The sequence below is a fragment of the Pan paniscus genome, chromosome 23 (genome assembly GCF_029289425.2).
Source record: "Pan paniscus chromosome 23, NHGRI_mPanPan1-v2.0_pri, whole genome shotgun sequence".
Classification (NCBI taxonomy): Eukaryota; Metazoa; Chordata; class Mammalia; order Primates; family Hominidae; genus Pan; species Pan paniscus.
Genome location: NC_085927.1, coordinates 29082224 through 29094328, shown reverse-complemented (window position 1 = coordinate 29094328; position 12105 = coordinate 29082224). Strand labels below are relative to the sequence as shown.

General features: G+C 45.2%; 1 protein-coding gene across 3 annotated transcripts in view; it reads left to right on the top strand.

Moving 5' to 3' along the window:
* Positions 1-12105, top strand: part of UFD1 (ubiquitin recognition factor in ER associated degradation 1) — a 29239-nt gene that overhangs the window by 9773 nt on the left and 7361 nt on the right. For all 3 annotated transcript variants that reach the window (XM_003814045.4, XM_034949236.2, XM_055105609.1), the window contains 3 exons: positions 1438-1568; positions 4169-4241; positions 11300-11368. In XM_003814045.4, the coding sequence (XP_003814093.1) occupies positions 1438-1568; positions 4169-4241; positions 11300-11368 (273 nt within the window). The remainder of the gene's footprint in view (positions 1-1437; positions 1569-4168; positions 4242-11299; positions 11369-12105) is intronic.

Sequence of the window (12105 nt, the reverse complement as noted above, 5' to 3'; positions counted from 1 at the left end):
ATTTCTCACCTCAAGCCCTAGTCTGACCTCTCTGCCTCTCCTCCTCACATCACCTATGGCAGTGTCCTGCCTCTGGCTGAGGAAGCGACCCCCCACCCCTGGCCAGCCTTCCCTCAGGCTTGCGATTGCAGCCCAGTATCCTTCCCCTCGCTGACAAATTTCCCACAAAAATCTACCCAGGGACAGTGCGTCTGGCCTGCGACTGGCTAACTCTGAGCCTTAGAATACTTCCTGTTAGAACATCACTCCTGGGGATGCCAGACCCCCGTTACCAAAGCCAGTCACCTCTGCATCCTTCTGTGCCTGCCTGTGGCATTTGGTAGAGTGACCACCCTCTATTTCTGCCTTTACTAGCCTGACAAGCAGCTGTCAGCGTGAGTGCATGGGGTCCTCTGCAAGCCTATCCATAGGGCCCACCACTCAGGCTTCACTCATGGCCTAGGCACGGCTTCCCAGGCACAGCCTCGGCCTCAGCATGCCTCTCCCTCCTCATGAGCTCCCTCTCATTTGTGACACAGCCCTCAGCCCCCTTTTCCCTTGGCTGTTAAAGTCACCTTCTCACTGCCACTCCCGATGAAACATTCTTGAAGGGATGTGATACCTGGGATTTGCTTCAGGGCATCTAGTGTGGCTTGGGACTGGGTGTGAGGTAGTGCTGATCGATGGACTGAGCCACGACGTGAGCACTGTCCAACCGTCAGGGCTCGGTGCGTGGGAGCTCTCTTCTACGGCTCTTTCTACTGGTGTATATGTCTGACACCCCTTTTAAGACGGTTTCAAATAAGACAAGCAAAATTTCATTGCAAGAGACATAGAGCCTCTGACCTGAGTCTGGACTCCCTGCACACCCAGTACTCATGGGCATTGTTTATCTCTTTCCGTCTCACTTCTCAGCCGTTGTCTACCTGGCTGGGTTGTTTAATAGAGACATGTGGAGGCTTTGTTAGATTTTTATAACCTCCTTAGCAGAGACCTCTGGGGTCTGTCACCATCTTGCAGCCTCAGCTGTGGTGGGCCATTCCATTGCCAGGTCAGCCTTGCCTTGTGCTGCTTTTGTCCTACCTCAGGTGCAGCCCTACTTGACGCAGGGCCTTATAATTTGCTTGTGGGACAGCTTGGAAGTACAGTGAGTGACTATTCCAGGAAAATGCTCTGCCCCTGGGAAGCCTGGAGCTAGTGAGTAATCCGGGCAGCCCTGCAGAGATGCGTTCACACTGTGAGCTATACAGCTTCAGTAGCACCCCTTTATTGGCCTTCTTCCTTCCACATCACTTGATTTTTCCCTCCTTCCTGACATAGTATCACGAATTACTTATCTTGCCTCAGGTTCCTCTTCCAAGGACCCAAGTAAGACGGGCCTGCCCAGTGTATAGGGGGCAGTGGTTGTGGAGGCTGCTTCATCTCTAGGAGTCTCATGTAGCCTCTTCTTCCTTTCAGATGATGCAGAACTTACTCTTGGAAGAAGGCGGCCTGGTCCAGGTGGAGAGCGTCAACCTTCAAGTGGCCACCTACTCCAAATTCCAACCTCAGAGCCCTGACTTCCTGGACATCACCAACCCCAAAGCCGTGTATCTTTTTCAAATAAGTGGAGTTCTTCTAGACAAAGGAGAGTGTGCTGGCGGTTGTTAAACATCATGTACTGTATTGAATCTGTGCCTGCTTTGGGGATCACACATTTGTGATTCAAGTTGTGATTTGAGAATAATGGGGTTCAGCTAGCACATCTGCGTGGCCCTGGCCAAGTGCACTGGGTGCTGTCTGGGCCACCTCTGTCACTTTCCAGACACTTCCTGGAGACCACAATGAAGCCCTTCTTTCAGTTGGTCTGTGTCACCTGGCACAAAGCCAGGATGCACAGTATGTCCAGTGGAAGGAGGGAGCAGCTTATCTGCCTTCAGCTCCAGCCCCTTCTGTGGCTCCCTAGTACCTCCGCCCAGCTGTGCACTGGCCCGTCAACCTCACTGCATGCCAGCCTGAGAGCTGATTCACTCCAGGCCAATAGGTAGCAATGACTGCAGTTTCTATGTCACCAAGCAGAAAGCAGAGGTATCAGGTTCTAGTGGATTCTTTTTGTTCACCTCTGAACTTAAGCCAGGTGTATGTGTTGACAGCATCAGGAAGTAGGCAGTGCAGGTACGGGACGGTGCTGTGTGCACCAATCAAGATCTCTAGCTCCATGGCCCTGATTTTTCCTGTTACGATCATGGCATAAGAGTGGCCACTCCATTCTACTTCTTTTTTTTTATTTTTTTTTAATGCATACTTGAAAAAAAAACAAACAGTTGAACAACACAGACAGATAGGAAGTTAAGAAAAGCTGCCTCCCTTCCCGGTAGCGCTCTCTCCGCATGTTTTCTTAGGAGCAAGGCACTGCTGGGTGTGCTCTGGATGCATATGGGCCATGTATATTCTTTGCTGCCTATGTTCTGGACACGATGGCCTTGTTGAGCCTCCTGTCCCACAGGCAGGGGGATGTCCTATGGGAAGAGCTAGTTAACTTGTCCTTCAGAGCTCTGACCTAGACATGCTTGTTTGGCTGTCAGTGACCAGGAATGGGCCATGCCCATTTTCTCAGGGTTTTTACATGTGTTGCAATGCAGACTTTTTTTTGAGACGGAGTCTCACTCTGCTGCTCAGGTTGGAGTGCAGTGGCACGGTCTCAGCTCACTGCAAACTCTGCCTCCCAGATTCAAGTGATTCTCCTGCCTCAGCCTCCTGAGTAGCTGGGATTACAGGTGTGCACCACCACACCCGGCTAATTTTTGTATTTTTAGTAGAGACGGAGTTTCACCATGTTGCCTAAGCTGGTCTCGAACTCCTGACCTCAGGCGCTCCACCTGCCTCAGCCTCCCAAAGTCCTGGGATTACGTGCATGAGCCACCGCGCCCTGCCCCAATGCAGACTTATCAGGTTGATCTCAGATGCTATTTTGTCAGCACAATTAACTTGTTAGTGTGTGGAGAAAGGGCGTCACTTCCATCAGTTGAGAGCCTGGTGTTTTCTGGTCTGGCTGAGGTCTGGATGAAAGCAGTCTTGGCACCGAGCAGAGAAAGTGGGAAGCTGGTGCTGCAGCAGGCGCCAGAGTACGCAGAGGCCATATGGGGAGCCCGCCCTGCCTGCAGAGGCCTCGTGTTCTCAGCCTGAGGGCTCTGGCTCTGCTCCTCCAGCTGCTGCAGTGGAAGTCAGAGAAGATGCCCTGGCAGGGTCACTAGAGGAGTGGAGGGAAGGGCACTTCGTACCGTGGCACTTCATATTTGGGAGCAAAGAAAGCATCCACCACATAAGGCGCTTTTCACAAAGTTGCTCTGGTTCTGGAAAGCTGTTTGACCAAGCGAGGTGAACCTAGATAGCCTCACCCTTTCACCCTCAAGTTGGACTCACAGTGGCAGGCTCTGGAGCCACATTTCATGTGACCTTTTTATGTAAAGTCCTTCAGCAAATTGATGAGGAAGACATGGTAAAATATTCCACATGAATAGACATTTCCTTGTGTGGGCATTTGGGTTCTACAGTTTTACTGTTATAAAAAGTATTTGCTGGTTTCTTTATTTTAATTTCTATTAACTAAAGTTATCAGCTCAAAAGATAGAAACAACAAGTATAAATGAAAGCATCTTTGATTTTGAGGAACTTTTGAGAGGACCTATCTGACTCATTAAATCTTTTTTGTTCTTTAGTACTCCCATAGGATTTTTAAAAATCCCATGGTATAATTTGTATACAATAAAATGCACACAGTTCAGCCAGTTTGAAAATGTATACACCCATATAATCAGAACATTTCCATGTCCCCAAAAGGTCCTTTCCTGTCAGTCCCCACCTGATCCCCTGGCCCAGAAACCTCTCAGCTACCTCCCATCCTCATAGATCTGTCTTTCTCAGGGTTCCATGTGGATGGAATCTCACTGCCCTTTTGTGGTTGGTTATTTCCCCTTCCCCCAGCTTGGCATTTGTTACCCCAGCTTGGCATTTCATCCATATTATTGCATATTAGGAGTTCCATCCTTCTTTATTGCCAAGTAGTACTTTATTGTATTAAAAGCTTCGTGTTTCAAGTACCATCATGGTACAGTCTCTACCTACCAGTAATCATCTAACCCCTCATGGAAACTTGTTTCAGATTAAGGTATCCATCTTGCCATGTTGCCTTGACAGAATGTGTCTGCAGATTAGAAAACGCACTTAGGAACTTTGCCTGTCTGACCACCGGGGATGTGATTGCCATCAACTATAATGAAAAGGTGAGCCCAGTTCATGCAGGTCATTCCTGACAAGAGCCACTTGCAGTGTCCATTCTAATGTTTGAATGGGGCTTCTTTTTAAGCAGCGTATGCCTGGATCTTATCACCTAATTACTGCCTACTGTTTGGTTATTAAGTTTTCCCGGGTTCATATTTAGAGCCCTGATTCATTTGGTAACTCTGTTTTGAGGATAGATTGCATTTACAGGGGAACATTGATAGACTTATTAGTCATACCTCTGTGTACCTTGGTGGCAAGGCTGCTGGTTCTGTCTTGGTTTGAAAGGTCCCCACTGCACCTCTAATCTGAGCTAAGCCCTTTGCAGGGCTGTGGAGACACAATAACAACCCTGCTGGGTCCTTGTCCTTGGGATACCTGCCCCACAGAAGCTGACAGGCCCTTCAGTGGGGCCAAGTGCTGTGTGGCATCTGAGAAGCAAAGCCTGGCTCTGCCTTAGGGCAACACCTCCTAGGCTCACCTCTCCTCCTGGGAGCCCACATCCTCCTCCACCTCCTGTTTTCTTCAGCTTCCGTTTTCACTTAGCAGCTTCTCTAGGCTTGACCTTTCTGACACAAGTCTCTCAGGTCTGAATGCCTCTGTTTTCATCCCTGATTTTATGCTGTTTAGGTGTCTGGATCTAGACAATTTAACCGTAAAGTGAAATGACAGGACTTACTCCAAAATTCAAGAAAGCATTCACTTTCCTATTACCTATGGGAATATGCCTGCAGGAGGATGTAATAGTTGGCAATCCTGCCATCAGGCTGTCCCACCACAGGCATGGAGCACAGTAATATGGGTGCCCCTGTTCACTGTGACTGTTGACAATTGACCCTCCCACAGAGCTGTTGCCAGGGCTAGCCTTAGTGTTCAGGAGTGACCACAGCCTGGCTTGGCTGGGCTTTCCCTGAAGCTAGCACTTAGCTCCTTCACAGCACTCTCTGGTCCCCTCGGGGACTGGGCCTTCACAGCTGTGTCACAGCTGCCTGTGGTTTAGCCAGTTACTCCCTTGGTGTCAGTGCAGGGATCCAGCTTATTCTCTGGCAGTTTCCTCATATTTGAGGCATCTGACCTTATTTTTCAGTTCCTTGGGTTTCGAATCACACTTTCTTTTTTCCTTTTAACAAACTAAGAAATAATCTTGTTCCCTTTAGCTTTGTGGAGAACATTTTAGGTATCGTTTACCTTAACTGAATACTCTAAGCTTTTATAATTAATTACAGGCAGTTTAATGTTATTGTTTTTAATGTTAAAGTAGTAATACTAAATATAACTCCTAAACTGATGATAAAGGATAGTACTGATACTTTGCACTGTAAGGGAGGGTACATTATATAAGAGTGTATGTAAAATTGAAACACAGGTTTGAACTTCCACTTTTAGAAGTAGGGAAAACTAGATCCTCTAATGGGCCCTTCTGATTAATGTACTGTTGTGCTTATAGAGAATTTTAAACACTCTAAGCTGGGTTGCCCTGAGGGCAGATGGCCATATCAGTGCTCTAGTGGGAGATCTGAGTCAGAGATCAGGATTGAACTGGAACCCTTAAAAGCAGTAAAATACCCACAGAGGTGGGTGTTGTCATTGTCTCAGGAGAAATAAACAGATCCTCTCTGGAAAAAGCACTCCAGTTTAGTTACGTCTTTGGGATTGCTGTCAATTGAACAAGCAAAGAACACATAATTAAACTACACCAAAGCAGAGACAATAAAAATTAGATCCCTAAGGAAATCAGCATTAGAATTTCTAGATACAAATGTAAAATAATTAGATATAAAATGTTCAAAGATATTTTTTAAAATGGAATTATAATAGCGAGCAACAAAAGGCTATCAAAAATAACCAGAAAGATTTGAAAAACAATGTTAAACAACAGCTATAAAAGAGTTAATGAAAGATGAATCTGAAGAAATAACAGAATTTCACACAGAGGAGCAAGGGGATGGAACATATGAGAGCTTGAGATGTTGAAGACACTGAGAAAGTCAAACATGCCCATTGCAATCCCAGTAGGAAAGAATGGAGGAATTGCAATAATCTGAAGAGATGGTAACTGAAATTGATTTAGAATTGGTGGTCAGCCCATCATGACAGGAAATTTATAATGTATAACAAACAGAATAAGCTACAGGTAGAAAATACCAAATACAGAGAGGTAAGCAGGGAGAAAACACAGTACCTTCAGAAGAACAGCAAGTAGCAGGTCTTTGAATAGCAACAGTTACAGCCAGTATCAAGTAACTATCATCAAAACCTTCCTTAAAGAATAAGGGCAAAGTGAAAATATTTTCAGATGAACCAAATCTGAGAGAGGTTATTTACCAATGGAATTTTAAAAGCATGTACTTTAGGAATAAGCATTATCCTAGAAGGAAAGCAAGAAGGAATAGGGAATAAATAAATTGGCAAATATGAATCCAGGGTAAATGTTGCCATATAAAGCAGTAATAATGTTTAATGTATGAAGCTTAAAAAATGACATCTAAAATGTTGGAAAAGAGTAAGTCTTTAGACTTACTCTCTTTTTTTTTGAGAGAGTCTCTCTTTGTCTCACCCTGGCTGGAGTGCAGTGGCGCGATCTTGGTTCACTGCAGCTACCACCTCCTGGGTTCGAGCAATTCTCCTGTCTCATCTCAGCCACCTGAGTAGCTGGGACTACAGGCATGTGCCACCACTTGCGGCTACTTTTGTATTTTTAGTAGAGACGAGGTTTCACCATGTTGGCCAGGCTGGTCTCCAACTCCTGACCTCAGGTGAGCCATCAGCCTCAGCCTCCCAAAGTGCTGGGATTATAGATGTGAGCCACCGCGCCTGGCCTAGACTTACTCTCTTGAGAGAGTTGTTTAGAATTAAAGTGTTCTCTGTTTACAATTCAATAAAGTTAATAAAAAAGATAGCTGAAGCTGGGTGTGGTAGCTCACACCTGTAATCCCAGCAATTTGGGAGGCTGAGGTGGGCAGATCACTTAAGTCCAGGAGTTTGAGACCAGACTGGGCAACATGGCAAAACCCCATCTCGACAAAAAATACAAAAATTAGCTGGGCATGGTGGCATGCACCTGTAGTCCCAGCTACCTGGGAGGCTGAAGTGGGAGGATCACTTGAGTCCGGGAGGCAGAAGTTGCAGTGAACAGTGACCGTGCCACTGCACTCCAGCCTAGGTGATAAAGCAAGACCTTGCCTCAAACAAAAAAAAAGCAAACCCTGAAAAGTCTACATGCATATTGAATGTTTAAAAACATATAAAATGACTTAGATAAAGCAAATACCTTGAAAGATAAAACTGAAAAATTTTATACTAAGAAATGAGCCAACTTATTTGACATTGATAAATTATTTCCTAGAGAAAAGTGTAATTGAAGTTTGACTAAAGAAAAAAAAAAAACAGCCTAAATAATTGTATAGCCAGTCAAGTAATTCAATCAGAAAAATCTTAATCCAGGAAACACAGGCCCAGATGGTTATATATGCAAGTTCTTCCTCACACTCAAGCAATAAATTGCTCTTGGATATTCTAAAAATAGAGAAAGGACATATCCCCCAACTCATTCTCTGAGGTCGGTATAACCTTGATCACCAAAACCACACAAGGATAGGAGAAAGGTAAACTACAGATCATTGTCACTTGATACAGATACATAGATTGTAGATAAAATATTGACAAAAGAATCTGGTCATATATAAGGAAGATTCTATATGGCAGCTGAGTGTAATAAAGCTCCAGTAGTTAAGACACCATATGGCATTGGTTCTGGAGTAGACAAGTAGGCCAGTGGAAGAAAGCTTTATATACAAAGAATCTTGGTCCACCACTGAGGCAGCATTGATATCACCAGGCAAAGGAGATACTGGGGTTGCGGAATCTGGGATATTGACTATTCCTAAGATGAAAAAACAAATTGAGTTCCTAACTCACACCATAGTCAAAAATAAATTGCAGATGAATGGGTAAATAATATGTGGTACACACATACAATGTAATATTATTCAACATTAAAAAGGAAGGGAATTCTGACACATGCTACCACATGGATGAACATTCTGCTCAGTGAAATAAACCAGATGCAGACAGACAAATACTACATTCCGCTTACATGAGTACTTAGAGTAGTCAAACTCATGGGAGACAGAAAGTAGAATCACCTGGACACCGTGGCTCACACCTGGCATCCCAGCACTTTGGGAGGCCAAGGTTGGAGGATTGTTTGAGCCCGGGAGTTTGAGAGTAGCCTGGGTAACAGTGTGATCCTGTCACTACAAAAAATTAATGAAAAAATTTTTAAATTAGCTGAGGTGGTGGCATGTGCCTAGTTACAGCTATTCAGGAGGCTGAAGCGGGAGGATCAGTTGAGTCTGCAGTGAGTCAGGGTCATGGCACTGCACTCCAGCCTGGGGGACTGAGCAAGACCCTGCCTCAAGGAAAAAAAAAAAAAGAATGGTGGTTGCCAGGGCCTCGAGGAAGCAGGAATCTAAAGTGAATGTTTAGAAACGTATAGTAATTTGGCATTGTCATAACCTCCACACACATGGCCACAGAACCATTACTTGTCTTGGTGAGCTCTGGGCGTCTGGTGTGTGTTGTGTCTTGCTTCTGTGCAGGAGGACCACATGGCAGTCCAGCAGACTGCACATTTTTAAAAACTAGGTCTTCCCAGGTAGTTTGAGGAGCACCAACCTAGAAAATTGGTCCCATAGTTTTAAAAAAAAGTATTTAATATTATGCCAATACATAAAAGTAAATGGAAAATGTCACAGGAATATTTATCCTTACTAAATGCAATAGTACTTCTAGGGTAGTGTCTTCCAATTCTTTCCTTTTCAGTTCTGCTTGCAGCCCTGTTGGTTTTATGACCCACTGATTGTTTGTGGCCTGCAATTTGAAAACATGAAAACGGTAGAGAAGCATGAGCCAAGCCCTAGGAGACATGTTTGAATGTTTATAGTAGTGTCATTAACATAGCAAAATGATTGGAAACAGGCCGGATGCTCAGTGGATAAGTGGTAGTATATCCACACAATGACAGATCCTTTTTTTATTCCTTGTCTATTCAATAATTATGACACTTTTAAAAGTAGATTTGGCCCTGCTTAGGTTTTTTTTTTAAATGGTGGGACTATCCAGACTTTTTAAAATGGTTGTAAAAGCAAGACATACTGGCCGGGCATGGTGGCCCATGCCTGTAATCCCAGCACTTTGGGAGGCTGAGGCGGGTGGATCACAACGTCAGGAGTTCAAGACCAGCCTGGCCAACATAGTGAAACACCATCTCTACTAAAAACACAAAAATTAGCTGGGTGTGGTGGCATGCACCTGTAGTCCCAGTTACTTGGGAGGCTGAGGCAAGAGAATCGCTGGAACCCGGGAGGCGGAGGTTGCAGTGAGCCAAGACCGTACCATTGCACTCCAGCTTGGGTGCCAGAGCGAGCCTCCATCTCGAAAAAAAAAAAAAAAAAAAAAGCAAGACAGACTTTAGATAAAAGCAAAGAACCTGAAATGATGCAGGAAAAAGTAGATAGGGCCACTTTTAATTTCTATGCTTCTGGAGTTTGTTTGTTTGCTTGTTTGTTTGTTTGTTTGTTTTTGACATAGAGTCTCGCTCTGTTGCCCAGGCTGGAGTGCAGTGGCGCGATCTCAGCTTACTGCAAGCTCCACCTCCTGGGTTCACACCATTCTCCTGCCTCAGCCTCCCGAATAGCTGGGACTACAGGCACCTGCCACCACTCCCAGCTAATTTTTTGTATTTTTTAGTAGAGACGGGTTTTCACCATGTTAGCAAGGATGGTCTCATTTGCCTGACCTCGTGATCTGCCCTCCTCGGCCTCCCAGAGTGCTGGGATTACAGGCGTGAGCCACCACGCACGGCCCTGCTTCTGGACATTTTTTATGTGCCTTTTTTACATAGGTGAGGTCATCTTAGACACAAGCAACATGACTGGTTTTACAATTATTTTCCTCTTGGCTGCGTAGCATACCATTGTATAACTGTAAATTTACATATGAAGAAATATAATTCAGCTGCATTTTGAGTATACAGACAGTCCCTGACCATGGTTCTACCTAGAATTTTTCAACTTTATTATGATGCAAACATGATACACATTCAGTAAAAACCATACTTTGAATACCTATACAACCATTCTGTTTTTGATCTTCAGTACAGTATTCAATAAATTACATGAGTTATTCAACATTTTATTATAAAATAAGCTTTATAGTAGATGATTTTGCCCAACTGTAGGCTAATGTATGTGTTCTGAGAATGGTTAAGGCAGGCTGCACTATGATGTTTGGTAGGTTAGGAATATTAATACATTTTTAACTTATAAGTTTATGGGACTTGGTTCCATCGTAAGTCAAGGAGCATCTGTACAGTGGTATTAGTGACGTTGGTATGAGCATTCTTAGAATTTTCTCATTGGGTATAGCTAGTTATTTACTTAGAATAAATTTCGAAGGCCGAGTGCGGTGGCTTACGTCTGTAATCCCAGTTCTTTGTGTGGCCGAGGTGGGCGGATCACCTGAGGTCAGGAGTTCGAGACCAGCCTGGCCAACATGGTGAAACCCCGTCTCTACAACAATACAAAAATTAGCCAGGTGTAGTGGCACATGCCTATAGTCCCAGCTACTAGGGAGGCTGCGGCAGGAGAAGTGCTTGAACCCTGGAGGCGGAGGTCGCAGTGAGCCAAGATCGCACCACTGCACTCCAGCCTGGGCGATAGAGCGAGATTCTGTCTAAAAATAAATAAATAAAATAAATAGTAAAGTTCCAGAAGTGAACTTTCCAGGTTAAAGGTTGTTAGTGTCTTTTGCAGTTAGCTGTATAACTACCTTGTCTAATTTGAACCATATCTGGGGAACAGCATCTCTTCAGCGATGGGCACAGGGCAGCCTGTCCCTTATGGCAGTGTTGTCACAGCAAGAAGTGCAGCTGTAGGTTGTGTCATGGGCATGAATGCTGTGTCATTCGCAGGAGCCAGTAGAGCCACGGTAACATGGACAGCGACAGCTCCAGTGCTGCCAGGAAACCATCCAACTGATTTCTGTGTTTGCCCCACAGATCTACGAACTGCGTGTGATGGAGACCAAACCCGACAAGGCAGTGTCCATCATTGAGTGTGACATGAACGTGAGTGGCTCTGTCCAGTTACAGTGAGCCTGGGCCCTGGGAGGATGGGCAGCTGGTGACCACTGCAGGCCAGGGTGTCAGGAGGGCATCAAACAGCCCCTGGGACTCTGGGTAAAGAGGAGGAAGATGCTGTCAGAACATCATGAGGAGACTGTGACCTTGTGATCTATCTCAGGGCCAGTTGGGGCAACAGAGTTTGCTGCCAGTGCTGCCATGGTTAGCTCTGACCCGTTGAGGAATGAATATTCTTTTTTTTTTTGAGACTTAGTTTCACTCCTGTTGCCCAGGCTGGAGTGCAGTGGTGCGATCTTGGCTCACTACAACCTCCACCTCCCAGGTTCAAGCGATTCTCCTGCCTCAGCCTCCCGAGTAGCTGGGATTACAGGCATGTGCCACCACGCCCGGCTAGTTTTGTATTTTAGTAGAGACGGGGTTTTACCATGTTGGCCAAGCTGGTCTCAAACTCCTGACCTCAGGTAATCCACCCGCCTTGGCCTCCCAAAGTGCTGAGATTACAGGTGTGGGCCACCGCGCCTAGCCGAGGAGTGAATATGCTTAAGAGCTAAGGAAGCGTACTGCACCTTCTGAGTAGGAATGAAGTGCTGATGCACACAGCATCCTGGTTGTATTACTAGGGAATACTGCTGAGCAAAAAAAACCAATCCCAAAAAGTTACTTCGTTATATAACATCCTCAAAGTGACAGAACTTTCGAAATGGAAGACAGACCAGTGGTTG